This window comes from Rhinatrema bivittatum, chromosome 3, assembly GCF_901001135.1.
Source record: "Rhinatrema bivittatum chromosome 3, aRhiBiv1.1, whole genome shotgun sequence".
Classification (NCBI taxonomy): Eukaryota; Metazoa; Chordata; class Amphibia; order Gymnophiona; family Rhinatrematidae; genus Rhinatrema; species Rhinatrema bivittatum.
In genome coordinates, this window is record NC_042617.1 from 308,414,449 (window position 1) to 308,435,307 (window position 20,859).

At 44.4% G+C, this 20,859-nt stretch overlaps 1 protein-coding gene across 7 annotated transcripts in view; it reads left to right on the forward strand.

Annotated features, from left to right (window-relative positions):
• ZNF385A (zinc finger protein 385A) overlaps nucleotides 1–17,646 on the forward strand; it is a 280,797-nt gene extending 263,151 nt beyond the window's left edge. For all 7 annotated transcript variants that reach the window (XM_029595142.1, XM_029595145.1, XM_029595147.1 and 4 more), the window contains one exon: nucleotides 15,582–17,646. In XM_029595142.1, coding sequence (XP_029451002.1) covers nucleotides 15,582–15,812 — 231 coding nt within the window. In that variant the 3' untranslated portion in view covers nucleotides 15,813–17,646. The remainder of the gene's footprint in view (nucleotides 1–15,581) is intronic.
• The last annotated feature ends 3,213 nt before the right edge of the window (nucleotides 17,647–20,859 follow it).

Genomic DNA, 20,859 nt, shown 5'->3' on the forward strand with positions numbered 1-20,859 from the left:
AAGAGCGAGGCTGCGGGTGGTGGCATGAATGAAGCTGGTATTTTTCACTGGGGAAGGAGGGGGTGCCAATTTCAGTTTTTTTGTACAGGGCATCAGTTAGTCTGAAGCCGGCCCTGCAAGAAACAAACCTCCTTCAAAGTAAAGAGTGCTGAGGAATAATAAGTTACGGAATGAGGGTGGGGGGGTGCTAGACTCAGGAAGAACAACGGGTGTATGACACGGTCTCCCAGTGGAGTTGGTGGGGACAAAAATAGTAACAGAATTCAAGAAAACCTAGGACAAGCCAAGAAGTGAGGGAAAAGCCAGAGATCTATGGAATGAAACTTGGTAGACCAGATCAGCTTAAGGGTCTCTTCCAGTTATAATTCAGTGTTTCCGTGTTAGAGCAAGTCTTCAGATGTATTATTGCTCCAGGCCATATTGACCTTAGTTTTGTGCATTTTTGTGTGTTCTTTATATGGCCTGTCTTCATCTTCCTTTTCATCCAGCTCTCATCAGGGAGCTGTCGTGCATTGCCCCCTCTCTTTCCTTTATTTATCCAGCTCTCACAAGGGAGCTGTTATGCACAGCTCTTCATCCAGCTCTCACCAGGAGGAATCATTCTGCACAAACTCTTAATATTTTTCTTGTGCTCCCCCACACACCTCGCCTTTGTATGTATGCCAGCTATGCCAAGAACCTCCTGTCTCTCACAAAGCATTATGCACCTCCCTATATCCAGTGCTACTTTGGGCACTCACTGTATGTTACTGCAAAAATTGAGTTCACCCAAGGCTGATTTTTTTTATTATTATTATTATTATTATTATTATTATCTTTTTATTGGTTTCAATATGCCAATACAGTAAAATTCAAAAACAATCCAGCAAAACGAAACCAAACCATTTTAGCATGTATATTGAGTCCCCTAACCCCAGATGTATCCAGATAGATTTACATATACTCGCTAACACTGCCAGAGGAGCTTGAAAAAGCAACTGAAACAGAGTCAATGTTTCTTATCGCAGCAATTTAACGGATATCAAGCCAGGAATAGTTATAAGAAGACATTGGTTTTCCCAAGAAGATAGGGAGTACAGATGGAATGATATTTCTGCATTTTGTTCCATTTAACTGCTGCAATAAAACAGCTATGAAAGTCTCAGTTCGTTTCCACATCCCTTGAATAATGGTGCATTCCCACCAGATATGCATAAATGTCCCAACTTATCCACACTCCCTCCAGCAGAGATTACTAGTTTTAGGGTACATTTTGTGAAGCCGCTCAGGTGTGTAATACCAGCAGTATAACATGTTGTAACAATTTTCTGTTAATAAAGTTGAGATAGATATGTTACGAGCACGTAGTATAATGTCATCATGCTCCCATGACAGTATATGTTTAGGTTTCTCTTTCTCTCTAACATTGAGTAGTTTATACATTTTTGAGAAGAGACCTTTAAATTTACCCCCAGGGAGCAAAAACCAAATAAAGACTTTCCCAACATTTATTGAGAATGAGTTTTTATATTAAGGAGAAAGGATGATAGTTGTTGAAATGAGAAAAATTCAGTAGTGGGGATCTCAAATCTCGAACATATCTGCTCAAATGAAAGCACACTATCTGCCTCCCAAATCTGTCCCATTCTATGTATACCCTTCGCCTTTCAGATTTTGAAGGCTGAGAGTGGTAGGCATGGTATAAAAAATATATTGTAAAATAGATGGGAAGATAAAAAGTGATCTCGGGATCTGACCAATTTAGAGCTCCATCGCTTACACACATTTAAAGTCAGACATGTCGTGGGGAATAATTTTAAGCTCACGTGCCATGTTTTAGTTGGTTGCCATAGATATGCATCCAAAGGCATAGGCGCTGCTCGTGTTTGATCAAGCATAACCCAGAGTTTTGGCAGACTGGTAATATGCCAAACAGTTGCTTAATGAAGCTGGGCTGCAGCATAATACCACTCAATGTTAGGGCCATCAGACTTCGAGGCATACATTACCCGCCTCCGAATCCTAGGAGGGCGCCGCTTCCAAATAAAGCTAAAAATTCTTCTCTGCCATCTTTTAAGCAAGTTAGTAGACAGATGAATCGGCAATGTCTGGAAAGGATAAAGGAAGCATGGTAAGGCATTCATTTTAATTAGGGCCACTCTGCCTAACCAGGGAAGAGATAGACGCTCCCATTTCTCCAAGTCTTGCCAAATACTCCGCACCAAAGGTGGATAATTCAACTCACACAGAGCATCGGGGTGCTGTCCAGGATAATTTCCCAGATATTTAATTTTATGTTTGGCCCATCTAAATGGGTAGTGAGATCGTAGGAATTTCGTTGTCTCAGCCTCACATGAGACATTTAAGATTTCAGATTTTTCCCAGTTGACTTTGAAGCCAGATGCCTTACTAAAATTTCCTAGCTGATTCTCAAATGTGTTTAGAGACAGGTGGGGATCACTGACAATAAAAATATCATCGGTGAATAATGATAATTTAAGCATCTGATTGCCTACTTGTATTCCCACAATATTTGGATCCTTCCTGATTTTTATGGTGAGTAGTTCCAGAAATAGGGCAAATAAGAGAGGGGACAGTGGGCATCCCTGTCGGGTGCCTCTGCCTACTTGAGATAGATTAGAGTGCTCCCCGCTAAATGTCAAAGGGCCAGAGAATGAATGGTTCGTCTGAGCTCTTTGCATTTTTGTTCCTTCACTTTTTTAGTATATGACGCTCTGGAGATGAGCAGTCCTCTAGTGAAAGCTTTAAAACTATCCCACAAGACTTACAGGGGAAGTCTCTCCATTATCATTAATGGTGAGGTAGGTATGGATTTCATTTTGGAATGATTCACAAAAGTTGTGATTTAGGAGTAGCAACTCATTGAGTCTCCAAAATTTAAGGCCTGGGTCCGAGCTAGCAAAGGAGAGATTTACCCAAATGGGAGCATGATCTGACCAAACAATTGTCTCTATACAAGCACTCATCACTTTGGGCTAAGGTTCTTATCTATCAAAAAATAATCGATTCTTGAATAATTGTCATGCACATTTGAGTAATATGTATAGGATCACAACATTGAGTAATGAAACCTCCAAACATCAATTAGGTTCCATTCTTCAATAAAGGTGTTGAAATGTACCCTATGAGATGCAGACCATGTCGCTAACCCAGATGAGGTATCCATCGTTGGTACTCTCGCTATATTAAAATCCCCGCCCACAATCAAATTCCCCACTTCACATTGCAATAGTATTTGACATAAGGCCTGTATAAAGGATCCCTGGCCTTTATTGGGTGCATATAGGTTGACCAGAGTGTATAGTCCCATTTACTAATATTTGCAATACAAGGTCTTTAATTAAAGATCATTGGATCTTTAATAAAGGTTTTTGAGGTCAAATAAGAAATTTTGGGAAAATAGAATACAGACCCCAGTATGCTTAGAGCCTTTGTCACAGGGTGAGAAGTAAGCCTGAGGGAAATGTATATGACGTAGTAGATGCTCATAACGGGCTTTAAGGTGCATCTCTTGCACAAACGCTATATCTACTCGGTGCCGTTCCAACTCCCTTTATAGAATATGGCATTTGTATGGGGAGTTCAGGCCTTTCACATTCAAAGAAAGCAAACTAAATGTAGCCATCGTGAATACAAGGGATAATAGTATCGCAAAGAATAAGGCTCTTGAGGGTACTGATATGCTCTCGGCAAGTCATCTTCCTCCCCCTCATTAAGTATTGCAACCCCTCTGCCGCGATGGTCTATATATATATAATGTGATAACAGACTGGAGTGTAGGATCATACATCCATTTGAAGAAGAAACATCTGGGATTCCCGCCCCCCCCCCCCCCATCTTCTCCCTCCCCAGCCCGTGAAGCCCTTAGGCCTGCGATTACCTCCACGCAGGCCACTTCCCACAATATCTTAGGAGGAGGTTCTGCCTCTCTCCAGGGGAGGGTCCCCTCTCCACTCAGTGACTAAGTACAAAATTCTAACCTTTAGAAGAAAGCCCTTACAATACAGAACAATTAAACCTATAAATAAGGCAGATACAAGCCTTCCTTCGCTGGTTCCATTAGCATAAAGGTCTTTGTCAGGTAGCCAGATGCATAGTGATGTTGCTTGCAGTGATCGTTACACGCAACTAAAGAGAAGAGCCATTATTTAGTTGTGACCATTCAAAAGCAAAGCATCGCTATTGCTTTGATGAAAGTCAGATACTGTCCTTGTGCGAAGAAGGACTTCCAGGTTGTCTGCGCAGCCTGTTGTTGCCTTTTCCGACGCGCTGCCATGTCGGGTGTGAGCTTTTGAAAGCTCGAGCTTTATCCTGTTGCGTAGCTTGCTCCATAAGGAGAAAACCACGAGGTTGCAAGATGGCTGCCTCCTCCATCGTATGAACAAATTTTAGATGTAGCACCATCAACACTAAACATTAAGCCAAAGGGATGTAGCCATCTGTATTTTATGCTCTCCTTACACAGAAAGCTGGTGATATCCTTCAGTTCTTGGCGACTCTGGAGCATCGCTTTAGACGGGGCTGCAAATATAGATATTTCCTGATCTTCCCAGGATCACTTAGGATGTTGTCGGGCTGCCTGCGCAATTTCTTCCTTCACGCAGTAGTCGTGAAAGCATATGACGATGTCCCTCTGATGGTTTGCTATAATCGGCCCTAATGCATGGTGGGCTCGGTCGAGTTTCACATTAGGCGACAATGCTTCCAAATCAGAACTTGTGGTAGAAAGTAAGTGCTGACAAAACCTTACCGCTATTTCGCCACAGTTCTTGTTCTCCGGTGTTTCGGCAAAGCCACGGAATCTCAAGTTGTTTCGCCGGGTCTGATTTTCCAAATCGGCTAACTTTTCTTTTAAGGCAGCGTTGTCTTCCTAAAGGTTAGTATAGGCGTTTTGCAGCGTTTTGCTTAACTCCTCCTGGCTGTCAAGACTAGTGTCCATTTCGTCTTCACGGTGTCCCATCGACGCTATTTCTTCTTTGATTTCCGCCATGCTTTTCAGCAACTCTTTTTTATTGTTTCTTAAGTCTCTGCGTAGCTCACAAAACCAGTCGCGGAATTCATCACTTGATGGCATATCGGTAGTTGGGCAAATATCCGCAAGGCTGGGGCCTGCATCTGGGTCTTCAGGCTTTTCCATGCTTCCATCTCCTCCCTCCGCGGCTTCCTCTCTGCAATACGAAAATTGGCAAAAACCTACAGATTTTCGCTTAGTATTCATGCTGACTTCTTCTATTTTGCGATCCGTTGCTGAATTTAGCTGCAAACGACCTGTAAATGCTTAGATGAGGGCAAATTCACCGAGTGGAATGGGGAGCTCCGCAGTTAAGCTGCCTCCACCATTGGTGACATCACTTCCTCTCCACCCAGAGCTGTTTTAACCACTGAAAGGGCCCTGGGCAAACGTTTGTGGACTGGATCCTCTCCTCTTTCCCTCTGCCTCCTCCCCCATTAATTTGATACTGCCAGCCCACTGCTGTCACATATATATATTGATCAATAGATAGATAACATAATACAAATATGTTTCAGAAATTATGTTATAGTATTTTATGTTATCTGTGACCTTAGGCGATGGATTGCTAAAAAAAATCAAGAAAAACATTTATAAATGAAAAGAAATCCATACCACATTGGCTGAAGGAAATCCCTGAACTGGCTGGCTGGCTGGGCTGAACTAGGGTGTTTCTGGTTGTGTTGGGAATGGCTGCATTGTAATTTTACTAAGTGTTGAATGTTTTAAATGTTGTACATCACTCTGGGAACAAATGTTGTTTTAGTGCGATTATATAAATGCCAAAATAAATACATAAATCAGATATTGCTCACCATAGGGAAAACATTCTAATTCTTTTGCCAGTTCAGTAATAGTGACACAGACTGCCTTCATTACTACTTTGCGAAGCGACACAAAACGCTAAAAAAAATTACTTAAAACTTACATAACAAACCTGCCATAACCAAACAACAACCCTACATGAAAAGGAAACACTGCAAATATTTCATCAGGCCCTAGAACACCAGTACATCTCCTACTGGGGAAACAGAACAAGCTGGATGGCTGCAGACCCCTTCACAGAAATTATACATTAGCAGAATACCTCATCTTGGTCACACACAGGGGTAAATTTTGTAAATCTACGCCCACTCGTACTTTTGTTCGCGCACCAGGCGCAAGCAAAAGTACGCGGGATTTTATAAGACAAGCGCGTAGCCGCACGCATCTTATAAGATTCGGGGTCGGCGCGCGCAAAGGGGTGCACATTTGTGCACCTTGCGCGCGCCGAGCCCTGCGCGTGCTGCCCGTTCCCTCCGAGGCCGCTCCGAAATCGGAGCGGCCTCAGAGGGAACTTTCCTTCCACCCCCCTCCCGCACCTTTCCCTCCCTTCCCCTACCTAACCCATCCCCCCGGCCCTATCTAAACCCCGCCCCTACCTGTGTTTTAAAAGTTAAGCCTGCCAGAAGCAGGCTTAACTCACGCGCACCAGCGGTCTGTTGGCGCGCGATTCCCCGGCCTGGGACCCGTTTCACCACGCCCCCCGGAATGCCCCGAATGTCGCGTCGGCCTCGACACGCCCCCCTAGTGAAGCCCTGGGACTTACGCGCGTCCCGGGGCTTGTGCGCGCCGCCGAGCCTATGCAAAATAGGCTCTGCGCGTGCAGGGGGGTTTTAAAAGGGTTACGCGCATAACTTATGCGCGTAACCCTTTTAAAATCTACCTCACAGAGCAGAACACAGAGCCCTCAGCAAATACAGTATAAGTAACCACAACTTAGAAATAGTAAGACAAAAACTGAATGCTCTGTTGTCCAATCAAGCCTCAGCCACCCTCTCTTACTTTTTCAAGTAGACAAGGGTAGGGGGCTGTATTATTGAGCTGCAGTATGCCCTATGTAAAAAAAATAATAAATGGATCCTTCAGTTCTTGCCAGTTTTCAAGCTGTATCTTATGTATGTATGTATTTATTTATTTATTTTAATTATTAAAAATCTTGTAGTCAGCTGCTTCCATAGGATTCTATTCAGTGCAAATTCTTCTTTGCCCTTCTGGCTAAAGTTGTCAAGAAGGTTGCTTTTAGACAGCCGCGTTCTTTTTTTTTTTTTTTTCCCCAAAATCCGTTTATTGCATTTTCCAAACATCAGACAGCGGCTTACCAACCAATAAAACTCATAACGAGTATGTGTGTTCTGTTTGTAGACGAGAACCGCCATCTAGATGATTTCCAGTTTGTGTTCAGGGCTGCTCATAGCAGAGAGACTTTGCTGGTGTCTGGCTTTGACTCCATTTCTATGTGGTTTTGATTCTGGGACCAAGTATTTTCTTGTTTTATTAGATTTGGCCACTGCCTTTGATAGTGTTAAATCACGCGGTCCTGACTGAGTGCTTGAAAACGTTAGGCATCTCCTCAGTGGTGCTTGCTTGGTTTGATCAGTTTCAGTGACAGTGGGGTCCTGCCATGCCCCTGCACCTCTGCTTATGGGTATTCCCCAGGGCTCAGCTCTTTCAGCGATGCTATTAAATATCTGTCTTTGGCCGCTTTGCAGAATTTTGTACAACCTAGGTGTGAACTACAAATTGTATGCTGCTGACGACAATCAATTCTTTTTGTTGATCTCATCTCCACTTCAGAAAATTGCTCATTGTAGGTTATCCGAGCTTGGTTGACAAAGAATAGATGAACTTACAGAAAACTGAAATTATCTTACTTTTGTGGTTCCCAATTGCTGATGTGTCTATAACCTTATCTATGAATGATCTGCAGATATCTGCCCAAATGCATGATTGAAGTATTCCGTTGGATTCCCCACTCTCCTTCATCCTCTTGTTAAAAGTTCATTCAAGGGTTTCTTTTTAAGCTTCGCCTTTTGTGTAATTTAAAACCATTTCTTAATACCAATGATGTTAAAATAGTTCAGGCACTTGTTTCTCCATTAGACTACTGCAATTCTTTATATGTAGAACTTCCTCAATCTGCTTTGTAACACAGTGTGAGCAGTCTTTGGCGTGCCAGAGGACAGAATAGACTGGACTACAGCAATTCTTCTACAGACTTGTATTAATTACAGGTGAAATTAAACAACCAAGAGCCTGCTTACCTCAGCAGTGCTGGAAGCAAAATGCAGTAATCTTCCGACAAGTAGCTTTAGCAAAGCTCCTGCTTCCTTCTCTTTGCTTCTGGGGGTTCCTCCGCAGCATTATATTACGCCCACTTTGTATAAGCTTTATTGGCTCCCAGTTGCTTTGTGAATCAAGTTTAAAATTTTAACATTGTTTTTTTAAGGCAATTAATCCTTTGGTTATTCTCAATTTTAATCATGTTTTAAAAATTTGTTATCCGGGTTGGTCACTTCATTCATCTATTCGGAATTTCTTTAAGTTGATGAGGTAGCAAAGGGAGTTTGTAACACACACACACACTCTCTTATTTCATCCCCGGGGGGCCTTCCACCTCTCTGCCCTGGGGGTCCTAGTCCTCTACAGATAGCACCCACTCATGACTCCCCCAGTAGTCCTTGTTCCCTCACAGTGGTCTAGAGCCCCCCCACTCTTATTCCATGGAAGTCCTCAAACTCCCTTCCCCTGGAAAATGACCTTCTCCAGTATCTCTCCTCTCTCTTTCCATAGCCAGTAAGGCACAGGCCTCCTCTTCGAACCAGAATCAGCTGGCTCTTCTCTGCCTTGGAGAGTGAGGGCAGACTGGCATGTACGGCCTGCTATACTCAGTCTCCTTGGGCTGGGGCAGGTTTGAAATTCAAACGTTCAGCCTGCTTTTCGCCTCCCGGGGAGGGGAGGGGGGAGTGAGGTTGCTGGAAGGAGGGGAACAGTAACTCATGGTTTCCTCACTACTTAACAGAACAGGAGGGCAGCTGGGAACAAGGGAGGAGCTGGATTAGGATGCAGAGTTGCTGAGTGGCTCCAGGTCCACCCTCTCCCTGCAAACTGCATGGAAGGGAGGGGATGGAGCAGAACAGCCCTGCTGCTCTGCCTGTTAGGTCTGAAAAGAAGGGGGTGGAACTGTCGTGTCCCCCCCCACACACACACACACAAATTAATCCCTGGATCTGCCTTTGAAAAGGCAGTAATATAAATATTGGGACATGCCTTAGAACAGTAATACATGTCCTGTGGGAAGGTGCAGATTGGAAAACAGAAGGTGCAGTGTGCAGGAAGATGTGGAAATAAATACCCGCATATACTCTTCTTCCACCAGCCCAACCCAACCCCATGCCCAGCAACTGTTTCCCCAGCAGAGGGCCCGGGGAGGGTACAGCACAGTTTGCATGGGTAAACCTTTGTTTTACTGGCAGACATTCCTTTGAAAATTGTTCTCTATGTGTAGTACAACACAGGAGAAACACAAATGCATTTCCTCCTGCACTGTGCAAAATACAAAGATATGAGGGATGCACATTAGAGAAAATCAAAGAACGAGCAGGAAGACCGCTGTATCATCCTGGGAGGAAAAAGAAGAAACATCAGCTATAACAGCAAAATATGCGGCACTCTGCTGCCAGGTCCGAAATGTAATTGGGATAGTATGAAACCAGCACCAGAACCTTGGACCTGTCCTTGTTCCCCTTCTTTCTGTATCTTGTACTTCTGGCTTAGTGTTACCACTGTTTTATCTATTATTTATTTATTTATTTATTTAGAAGTTTTTATATACCGATGAACATTGGGAACATCTCATCGGTTCACATTAAACAAAAAAAATCAGCAAACAAGCGCTTTACAGTGAAACAATGAACATGTGACAATACAGATATAAAATTGAATGATTTACAATTATAAGGTATAAAAATATAGGAGATGTAGGGAGAATATATATATATAACTATTTACAAGGAAGCCGTGAAGGTCAGAGGTGGGAATAGGTCTATTACAGATATATAACTATTTACGAGGAAGCCATGTAGGTCAGAGGTGGGAAAAGGTGTCAAGAGGGGGAGGTGTACTGATCGGAGTATGCTTGTTTGAAGAGGCATGTTTTCAGGTACTGTTTACATTTTTTTTGGGCAGGCTTCTTGACGTAGGGAGGAGGGGAGATTGTTCCAGTGGATGGGTGCAGCTTTTATACGTTTCCCTCTTATTTTAACCACTTTGAGGTAGTTATTCAGCAGACTGGTGAGCAGGAAACTTACCTGGATAACTTTACCCAGGTAATTTTACCCAGATATTCGGCGGCAATTATCCAGACAAGTCTGCCGCTGAATATACCTGGATTTTCAAAGCAAAAATATAATTTACTGAAGTCCAAATGGAGAAAGCAATGGTAAAGATGTGCACAATTCAGACCTCCAGTTTGTCCAAGTTCAGTGGACCAGAAGGTACAAAAACACAGCTCCTTATGCGACTTACGTGAAGCCATAGGACACTCAGGCTTTCCACGGGTTCCTAATAAGTCTGCTGCATAAATAAAGACCCAAATGGTCCATCCAGCCTTCCCTTTTCCCTCGTACACCTGGCTAGATCCTTGTAATCCTCTTCTCCCACAAATAACTTGTGATGTGTCTCCTCCCATTGGACTTGGGGAGGTAACTGTTAAGCTCGCCGCCCGCAGCAGCCCCACAGTGCGGCCCTCTCATCTTTCTAAGCAACTCCCAGGCTCCAGCTCCCCGTCGCTTGCGGCAGTGGTTCCGCCAGCTCCGACCTCGGTCTCACGCCAGCGCCTCCAGCTCTGCTCCACTTCCTGGGACTTCCAGCCAGGATGCCTCCATCCGTCGGGCCTCTCCGCGGGGTTTGCAGAGAGATGCCGCCAGCAGCGCCTCGCCCTTCCCTAGGCGCGCACGCATCAGTAAACCTTTTAAAGGGCCCGCGGCGGGAACCTGACCGCATACCCGGATGCTGACGTCAGATCCTTCAGCGTATAAATGCTCAGGCCTCACATTGAAGCATTGCCTTTGCAATAGGTCTCCTCAGTTCCCTGTTTGGTTCTGTGTACTCGTTGCCTCCGTGCTTCCTCGTTCCGTGTTCCTGAGTATCTCCAAGTTCCTGTGTCCTCGTTCGTCTCGTCTGTACTTTGACTGACCTCCTGGTGTCGACTTCTGCTACGTCCGACCTTGTCTGCCTTCTCCAAGCCTGACCTCTGCTACATCCGACCTTGCCTGCCTTCTCCAAGCCTGACCTCTGCTACATCTGACCACACCTGCCTTCTCCGTGCCTTGACCATTGCTACGCCTGACCACGCCTGCCTTTGCTACGCCTTGACCATTGCTATGCCTGACCACACCTGCCTTCTCCGTGCCTTGACCATTGCTATGCCTGACCACGCCTGCCTTCACTGTGCCTTGACTATTGCTACGCCTGACCACGCCTGCATTCTCCGTGCCCTGACCATTGTTACGGATGACTATGCTATAGACTCCTTTGTGTCTAGAGTTCTACGTTGCTCGCTACACCTTCCAATTGCCGCCAGCTCTCATTCAAGTTCGACGGTGACGCCTCTGTCCCTATCCTCTGGACTTTGACTCCTAAGGCTCCGGCCTTTCTCTGCTCAAGCACCTTCAGTCAGTCCTTGTCCCTTGGTGCTTGGGTTCCTGTACTGGAACCTGCTGTCTCTGGGCTGAACTACCTGCCTTTGACATCTAATCTCAAGGCCTGCCTAAGCCCTGCCAGCCCCGGCACCCAAAGGCTCAACCCAAGGGGAATGTGGGCTATATAGGTGAAGCTCCAGTGGCCTCTAGCTTCAGCCCACTCCACCTGCTGACGGTGGGGACCGATAGGCCCTTGCCTGTGGGTTGCGTCAACCCCACCTCAGCCCAAGGATCCACCTCCAGCACAACAGTAACTCCTCCAGAGTACTGCTTGCTGAGCTCCATCTCTCTGTGGAAAGGAAAGGCAGCTACCTCTTTCCCTTCCTAGAGTTAAGGACAGCTACAGCCCTTGCTGCCTCTCCTTCACTCCCTTCATCGATAACGTCTCCTACTGACTGCTGGAATCCCTTTTATAGTTTTGGACAGATGACTCATTCTGTGAGGGATGGACCCTAATCATCACTTACAAAATGAATACATATCCATGGAATCTCCCATAACCAGAAGTTTCTGTATTTTATATTATAGTGAGACCTAGCCAGCTTCACACGCAAACATCTCCCAACTGACGGCCATGTAAGCCTGATTGTCTGAAGTCGATAGTTCCTCTTCCTTTTCTCCTAAGCCGGGAAGTGTGGCCAAGTCAGCATGCTGCCCATGCTTGCAAACTTCCTTCCCTCCTCCCAGTTACATCTGAAAATGTACCAAAGCCCTGCCACCATTTCATGTTGGTTGACCTTGCTTTCTCTTTTTTTGGCAACTTGTCACAGTTGTATGCAAGCTGGTTTTGTCTTCTACTCATTTTGGTCTTTGTCTGTTCCATGTGATTGACTGTAGAGGTTTTCATAACAAGTATGATCCCCAAGCTCATCCTCCCCATACATTTTACTTATTGCTCCCCCACTTACTCTTGTCACTTTGTCCCAGGCATGCTTAAATGTTGTCACAGTTTGGGTTACTACGAGCCATGGTGAATTGGAGGTAATTTAAAATGTGGGATGGAAACTAGAAGAGTGTGGCTTAAGTAGAGCGAGGAGGGCTGGTCAGGTAGTAGTGGGCAAATTGATGCTGTTTCCAAGGAAATGAGAGAGGACAGAAAAGCAACTTGGAAAGTCTTGTCTACATATTCTCTTACATAGTCTAACGTAATCATTGGTCTAAAAGCCACCTTGAGGATAACACTGATGTGATTTCAGTCGCGGAATCATGGTTCAGTGATAATGAGGATTGGGAGTTGAATATACCAGGACGCATTCTTTCCTGAAGGGACAGGTTAGGTAAAAACGGGGAGGAGTAGCTTTATTATTAAAGACAAAACTAAAAGCCACTGACATGCAAAGGCATCAAGGAGCAGCTGAGTTGCTGTGGGTTGCCTGGAAGAAACCAAAGGGATCTGATATCTACAGAGGTGTAATCAACAGGCTGACAAAAGATAAGAAGATGAACATAATAAGAAACCATAAAAAGGAATAGCATGGAAAGGAGACATGTTAATAGGGGACATAAGTTTGCCACATGTGGATTGAAGAATGCTTAAGTATAGGAGCAACTAAAAGCCAAGAGATAGTGGAATCCTTGCAAGAGATATTTCTCAGATTAAGCCCACTGGCGTTGAGTCAGTATCAATATTGATAAACAGACAACGCCATTGAGATTGTGGTTTGGGACAGACTGAAGTCGGGTGATCACTGCACTGTGTGGCTGAATGTAAATACTCAATCAGAACTAGACTAATACTAGAACAAGGGTCCTAGACTTCAGAAGAGCTAACTTTCAGAAAATGACCTAAGAGTTGGGTTGCCAGCTGATTTCAGATTTTCACAAGAGGCTAATCCAGTCACAGTATTACCCCACTGTATGCATGGACTTGTACTCTTGCTTTTCTTTAGGGACTGCAATAGGGAAACCAGAATTATAATTCCCTGCACATCCTAGGTTAAGGCTAGGACTAAATCAATCTGTTCTTAAAATCTGGAGCCAGCCTGCAACCCTACAGAAGTGCAGACGAATTATGGACAGCAGTGTAAAGAAGCATTGAAATAGCAACAAATCATTATAGTGGGCATGTTAGCCAGGGAAGAGAATAAAGTGACCACTATGGTTCACCAAAGCAGGAGAAAAAGGCTGAGCAAAAAAATCATCCTTCAGAAAATACAGACACAGGAGGAGAAAAACAGGCCACATTGCCAGGAGAAACAGAGCAAGGCAGAAAGGGCACTTAGACTTGCAAAGGATTTAATCAGTAGAGATGTGCTTCGGGTAAAATGTTTGTGTCGGGCTTCGTTTCGGGCCCCCCGCAGGAATTTCATTTTTCCTGCGGTTTGGGTTTTTTTAATCGGGGGCCCCGATTTTCGGGTTAGTGCGCACTATTCAGAGTTAGTGCGTGCTAACTCACTTTCGGTTTAGCACGCGCTAACTCAAAAATTTAGAAAAAAATTCAATCATTTTTCGGTTCTCCCAAACCATTCCGAATTAGGCAATATCGTTGACATTGCCTAATTCGGAAAATACGACTGCACATCCCTAATAATCAGTAATGGCATGGGAGAAAAACCTTCATTAAATACATAATTGAAATGACGAAGATTAAAAGGGTATGAATAGTAAGAATTATAGGGGAGAACTGGTTTATTGAAGAGGAGGATCAGAAGAAAGCAAGTATCTAAATGCTCTTGTTCAGTATAAACATTAACAGGTAGATTTTAAAAACATTGCTCACGCAAAAACTGCCCCATACACGCATTATGTGGGCCGTGCACGAGCCATGCAAATTTTAAAAAGCCGGGAAGTACGTGTGTCAAAAATAAGGAGGCAGGGCAAGACCAAACTTGCGCAAGTAACCCCAAATTTTGCAAAGGTTGATCTTGGTGTGCATTGGCATGTTACCTGTGTAACTTTACTGCTGGTCCTGATGAAGACAAAGAACCAAGAGGGGTCCTGAACACAGGGGTTGGGGGCGGGGGATAGAAGAGAGAGAGAGACTGTTAGAGAGACAATATGAGACTCTATATATCTCCCACTGTAAGAGGGGCACTTTCAACTCAGGGTGGGTTTTGGGGAGGCGGTGTTACATTGGTCTCCCTAGGGCGCAAGAGTCTGTAGACCTTTGTAAAACTGCCCCCCCCCCCCCCTCCAAAATCCACCCTGAGTTGAACGTGTCCCTCTTACAGTGGGAGATATATAGTGTCAGATTGTCTCTCTCCACTCCCCCTCCCTCAATATGGTCACTTGTGCGAGCATGTTATTAAAATATGCGCGTAAAGGCTGCACACATATGCATGGCAGGGATATTTTAAAGGATATTTGTGTAATTGCATACACGATATAAAATTAAGTGTGTCTCTGCTTGCAGTGCCAAATACGTGCATTTATGGGCGTAGGCACGCTCCTTTTAAAAATTTACCTGTATGAGAGGAACAAAGCCAAGGCCATAAGGGACCGTGCAGTCAATACATTCCTGGTTGCTAAGGAAGGAGTGGTCAAGGGACTGGCACAACTAAAAGGTTTCCAGATTAAGGGCCCTGACGGGGTGCATCCCAGAATATCGAGGAAGTTCAAGGAAGTATTGACTGTACTAGCTCTGCTCAGATTAGGAGAGATTCTGAGAAGTGCAGATGTAATACCGCTATGCAAAGAGTTGGAACAGAAAGAGAGCAATACAACTACAAACCTCTTAGTTTAAGATCAGTGGTGGGTAAGATAATGGAAAGGCAGCATGGTTTCAATGCTTGCTGTGTTATTGCCTTCCCTCCCTCCCTTTGTTTTTTCGAATAATTTCCCTTCTGGAGATAGATGTAGACAGATCAACAAAGAAATACAATAATAAATTATCTGGCTATTGCTGGAACCTTTGCGCTAGAATAGTCTGACCAGTACCGTAGACACTTACTTATAGACAGATAGTACGCATAGGATGCTTTGATGTCTGTCCACAGAATCTTTAGGACATAGCCTAGCACTGCCTCTCCTAAAGTGCTCAGTATATCAATGTTTGTGATGTGCTTGATTGGCAGGTGGTAAATGTAGGCTCTTTTTTTTTTGTCTTGCAGACAAACCTGGCCTTCACAAAGGATCTTCCCAAAACTCTCACAGCTGGGATCCTCCATAACCCTCTGGCCCTCGCTGCCGCCATGGCAGCAGCCGCTTCCTCCCCGCTGACCTTGCGCCCAGCCCCGACGCCAGCACTACTACAGGCCCCACCCCTGGTGCACCCTTTGCTGCGACCGGCCCCTGGACCAATCCGAACTACTCACGGACCTATTCTTTTCTCTCCGTACTGATGAAGTGGGCCTACAGCTGGAGACCGAAGGACTGGCCGGGCGCCAGCAGCACAGGCTTCACATCTCTCACAACAGCAGCAATCCACTGGAATGGCACAAGGCCCTATCCTGACCCCTCTTGCCCCTGACCCCCCCCCCCCCCCACACACACACACACACACACTCCCTTTATCACACAGGCAAACAAACACACATGCACGCATGCCCATGCAATTAGCCAGCCACCTGTGACTGGTTCCTAGCAATAGTTTTGTTGTTTTTTTTAAATTGGAACTCATTGTTGAGAGCGATGTCAATATTGGAATAGAGTGGACAAACCGTCCACACAGTCATATATCCTGGGGTCCTCTCTGATCTTTGCAAACAGCTCTCCTTCTCAGATGGGAAGGCATTATTTTCACTGGCTCCAATGAGCCCATTAGGGGTTGTTTTGTTTCCTTTTTTTTTTACTTTCTCAGTTTAACTTGGGTTACGATGTTGAAATAGGTGGAAGGGGTACAGTCAGGCACTTGGAGAACACATACAAAGCCTCTCTCCACCCCACCCCCCAACTGAGCTTTAACCATAGACGGTAGTGAAGCCCTAATTCCACTTTGAGAATGAGGTAACCCCTTCATGACTTCAGGGAATGGATTATGTTTGAGGGGAAATCCTCTGCTTTTTTTTTTTTACTACTGTAATAGCAGGAGAGAATGAGAACATGACGTGTTCTACTCATGCATCACTGAGTTAAATAACAAGGTTCTACGAGGCCTTGCATGTCTAAGAGTTTCTCCTGGCACTGTTTCACCAAACCTCACTATTGTTCTCCCCCATGAATAAGCCATGTCGTTGACGCTGAGCCTCTGAGGCAGGTGCTAATGGCCACAGAGCAACTTCTGGATCTCTTCCTCCCCTTTGTCCCCCATAGACTCTCCTCCTCAGGTGAGGGCGCTTGCATGCTGGGGTGGAGGAAGGGTCAAGAGCACCAACACAAGCCATGAACCGTCTGGCACGGAACGGAATCCAATCATACTGCAACAAGCCGCCATATCCTGCCAAGCACACCCAACAGGCAGCAAGGCCACTTCTGCCTCCTCGTCCATTGAGAAGAAACTTGCAATAACAAAACTTTTAAAAAGTAAAAAAATATATTATTACATATGTATATAAATCAAAAGACTTGAAAACCGTAGCGCTTCCTGCCCAGCTGAATAATCTCAGAATCATCGTTCACTATTGATACTTCCTATTCTTGTTTTAAGGCACTTTGGCATCAAATAAGTAGCTTGGAAGACCTCCCTCTTGCCTATTCAACCCATGTGTGTGACAGTGCATGGGTGTGGCTACTGACTTTGGTGTGACAGTGGTATGAGTGTGAAAACTGGTCATGGGACCAGCTGACCATGGCGTGACACCACTATCAGTGTGATTATGACCATGGTTGGGTAACGACAGCTCATGGTGTGACATTGGGATGAATGGGTGGTTGGTGACCATGGGAAAACATTAATCTGGCTGTGATTGCTTAATGGTATCATCATCTGCAGCTCCTCTGGTACTGGCATAAGGCTGGGTCTCTTTAAATTGGGGTCTCCCAAGGAGGAGGTGCAGAAGGTAGAGAGGCAGGTCTGCAGTGGGATGGGATCGTGAGAGTTTGAGTGCACATTGAAGTTGTGTCTTATCAAACTGGATTCTGCAGTGTTCACTGGAGCCCAAACAGGATTTAAACACTGTTTTTACCGAATAAACAGAGATGCAGATGGTGTTGATGTGGTGATTTAATATAGCAATAAATGGAGAGGGAATGGCTGTATCCATCTGTACAGCACAGCCAGACCCGCTATGCTTCCTACATGTGTGACCTGTCTTTATTCCCTCTCCCCACCTTTTTTCCAGGATTTTGCCCTAGAATTCCGAGCTTTCTGTTCTCCCTGTTGCTGAACTTTATGCCCACAGCCAAGAGTCTCATAGTTTCCCCATTTAAAATAGACAAATCAAAGGTGGTTAGATGAATTTAGTCATATACAGATTAAGGGACAGATTTGATGAGTGGGAGCTAGGAACATGCCATATAATTCTATAAAATTCCAGAAAGTGTTAGACTCTTTTAAAGTACAATATGGGGAGAATGCTGACAGTCAGCAGTCTATGAGTCGGAGTGAGGTACCTCAAAGGGTACTAAAAACACAGCAACATTAGAGGTTCCAGTAAAGGCAATATAGCCTTGATGCCTTTAAATAAAGAGCAAACTGAGTTGAAATATTCCAAATTATGCCTGTCAGCTACTAGGAAGGTTGTAAATACAAACAAAAAATATACCTTGAATGACTATGCAAATACCAGAAGTCTAAAAAGTAAGATGGCAAAGTTAAGAGTGTATAGTACTGAATGAAGCAGTAGATATAAATGGCATCTCAGAGAGCCAGTGGAAGAAGGATAATAAATAGGACAGTGTGATACCAGGTTACAAATGATATCATGATAGGGTGGATCAAATAGTGGTTGGGAGTGTGGTTATTTATGTTGAGGGTGACAGAATCAAACAAGTTAAAGATCCTGCAGGGCACTAAATGCAATGTGGAATCTTTATGGATAGAAATTCCGTCTGTGATGGGGAAGAGTAAGTGGTGGGAGTATACCACCATCCCTCTGGCCAGAATGAACAGACAGATAATGAAATGTTAACAGAAAAGGAAGTAAGTTAATTTGACAACACGGTAATGAGAGATTTCAATTGCCCCAATAGTGACTGGGTAAATGTCACCAAAGGACCTGCCAAGGAGGTAAAGTTTCTAAATGAAATAAATGACTGTTTCATGGAGCAGTTAGTCCAGAAACCAAAAAGAAGGGGAGCCATTTTAGACTTAATCCTTAGTGGAATGCAGGATTTGGTGCAAGACATAGCGGTGGTGGACCAAGTGAGGTGATCAAATTTGCAGATGACAAAATTATGCAGAGCAGTTAAATATCAAGTGGATGGTGATAAATTGCAGGAGGACCTTGTGAGACTGGAAAATTTAGCTTCCAAATGGCAGATGAAATTTAATGTAAACAATTACAAGGTGATGCATATAGGGAAAATAACCCTTATACTTACATAATGTTAGGTTCTATCTTAGGAATTATCAAACAGTTCAGAGATCTAGGCGTCATAGTGGAGAAGCCATTGAAATTGTCAACTCAAGTGTGCTGTAGTGGTCAAAAAAGCAAACAATGTTAGGGTTTATTAGGAAGGGAATGGCAAATAAAATGGAAGATGTCAAAATTTCTCTGTATCGTTCCATGGTGAGACCACATCTTGAATACTGGGGTAGATTTTCAAAGGGTTACGCATGTAACCCCTGAAAACCAACCCCCCCCCCCCCCCCCCGCGTGCACCGAGCCTATCTTGCATAGGCTGCCAGCGTGCGCAAAGCCCCGGGACGCATGTCGCGGCTGGCGTGTCATCGGGGGCGTTCTGTGGGCTTGGCCGCGGCCTCTGGACCAGCGACTGGACCACGGCGTGTCAGTGGCCGGCCCGGCCCGTGCAAGTTACGCCTCCAGCAGGCGTAACTTGTGCAACAAAGGTAGGGGGGGTTTAGATAGGGCCGGGGTGGGGGGGGTTAGGGAGGGGAAGGTGCGGGGGGTGGAAGGAAAGTTCCCTCTGAGGCCACTCCGATTTTGGAGCAGGAACGGGGGACGGCTTGGCGCACGCTGGCTGCCGATTTTGGGCAGCCTTGCATGCGCCGACCCCGGATTTTAACAGATACGCGCGGCTACACACGTTATCTATTGAAATCCGGCGTACTTTTATAAAATCTACCCCACTGTGTACAATTCTGGTTGCCACATCTCAAGCTGTTGTAGCACTGGAGAAATTGTAGAGAATGGTGACCAAAATGATAAGGGGCATGGAACGGCTCTCCTATGAGGAAAGGCTACAAAGGGTAAGGCTGTTCAGTTTGGAAAAGAGATGACTGAGGAGGGATATAATAGAGGTCTGCAAAATCATGAAAGGACTTGAACAAGTTAATGTAAATCGGTTATTTACTCTCAGAAAATAGAAGGCGCAGGGGGCACTCCATGAAGTTAACAAGTAGCTCATTTAAAACAAATCAAAGAAAATTCTTTTCCACTCAACACATAGTTAAGCTCTGGAATTCATTGCCAGAGGATGTGGTTACAGCAGTTAGTGTAACTGGGTTTAAAAAAGTTTTGGATAAGTTCCTAGAGGAAAAATCCATAAACTGCTATTAATCAATAAGGAATAGTAGCTTGAGATTTATTTAATGTTTGGGTACTTGCCAGTTACTTGTGACTTGGATCGGCCACTGTTGGAATCAGGATGCTGGGCTTGATGGATCCTTGGTCTGACCCAGTATGGCAACTTTTTATGTTCTTGGCAATCATGATCATAAAATGATAAAATTTGGCTTAATAACTGAAGGTAGGACATTAAAGTATGTGGAAAACAAAAAAGCTAATAGTTGCAGCTGCAAATGTTTTAAAGAGTTTATTTGAGGTGTGAACAACACTTAAAAATACCACCTTGGAAGCCCAGACCAGATATATTCAACAAATTAAAAAGGAGAAAAACCTGCATGGTTAAAAGTTGAAAAAAATGAGGCTATTGTAGCCAAAATAACGTCTTTCAAAAAATGGAAACAGGATTCAAATGAAGACAATAGGAAAAAGCACTGACTAGTTAGATACAAAACATTATAAAACAGGCAAAAAGAGATTTTGAGAAAAAGCTTGCCTTAGGGGCAAAAAGTCATAAAATCTTTTCAGCTCCATCCAAAGCACTACGCTTGTGAAGGAGTCAGTTGCACCATTAAATGATCAAGGGGTAAAAGGGGCACATATGGAAGACAAAGCCACAGAGGAAAGACTAAATGGATTCTTTGCTTAGGTGTTTACTGAGGAGGCTGTAGGAGAGATTCTCTTGCCGGAAACATCATTTAATGGTGATCGTTCGGAGAAACTGAAACAAATCACAGTGAATCTGGAAGATATAGGGCAGCAAACTGACAAACTAGAGTAGCAAATTGACTGGACTAGATGGGTTACACCCCAGAGTTCTGAA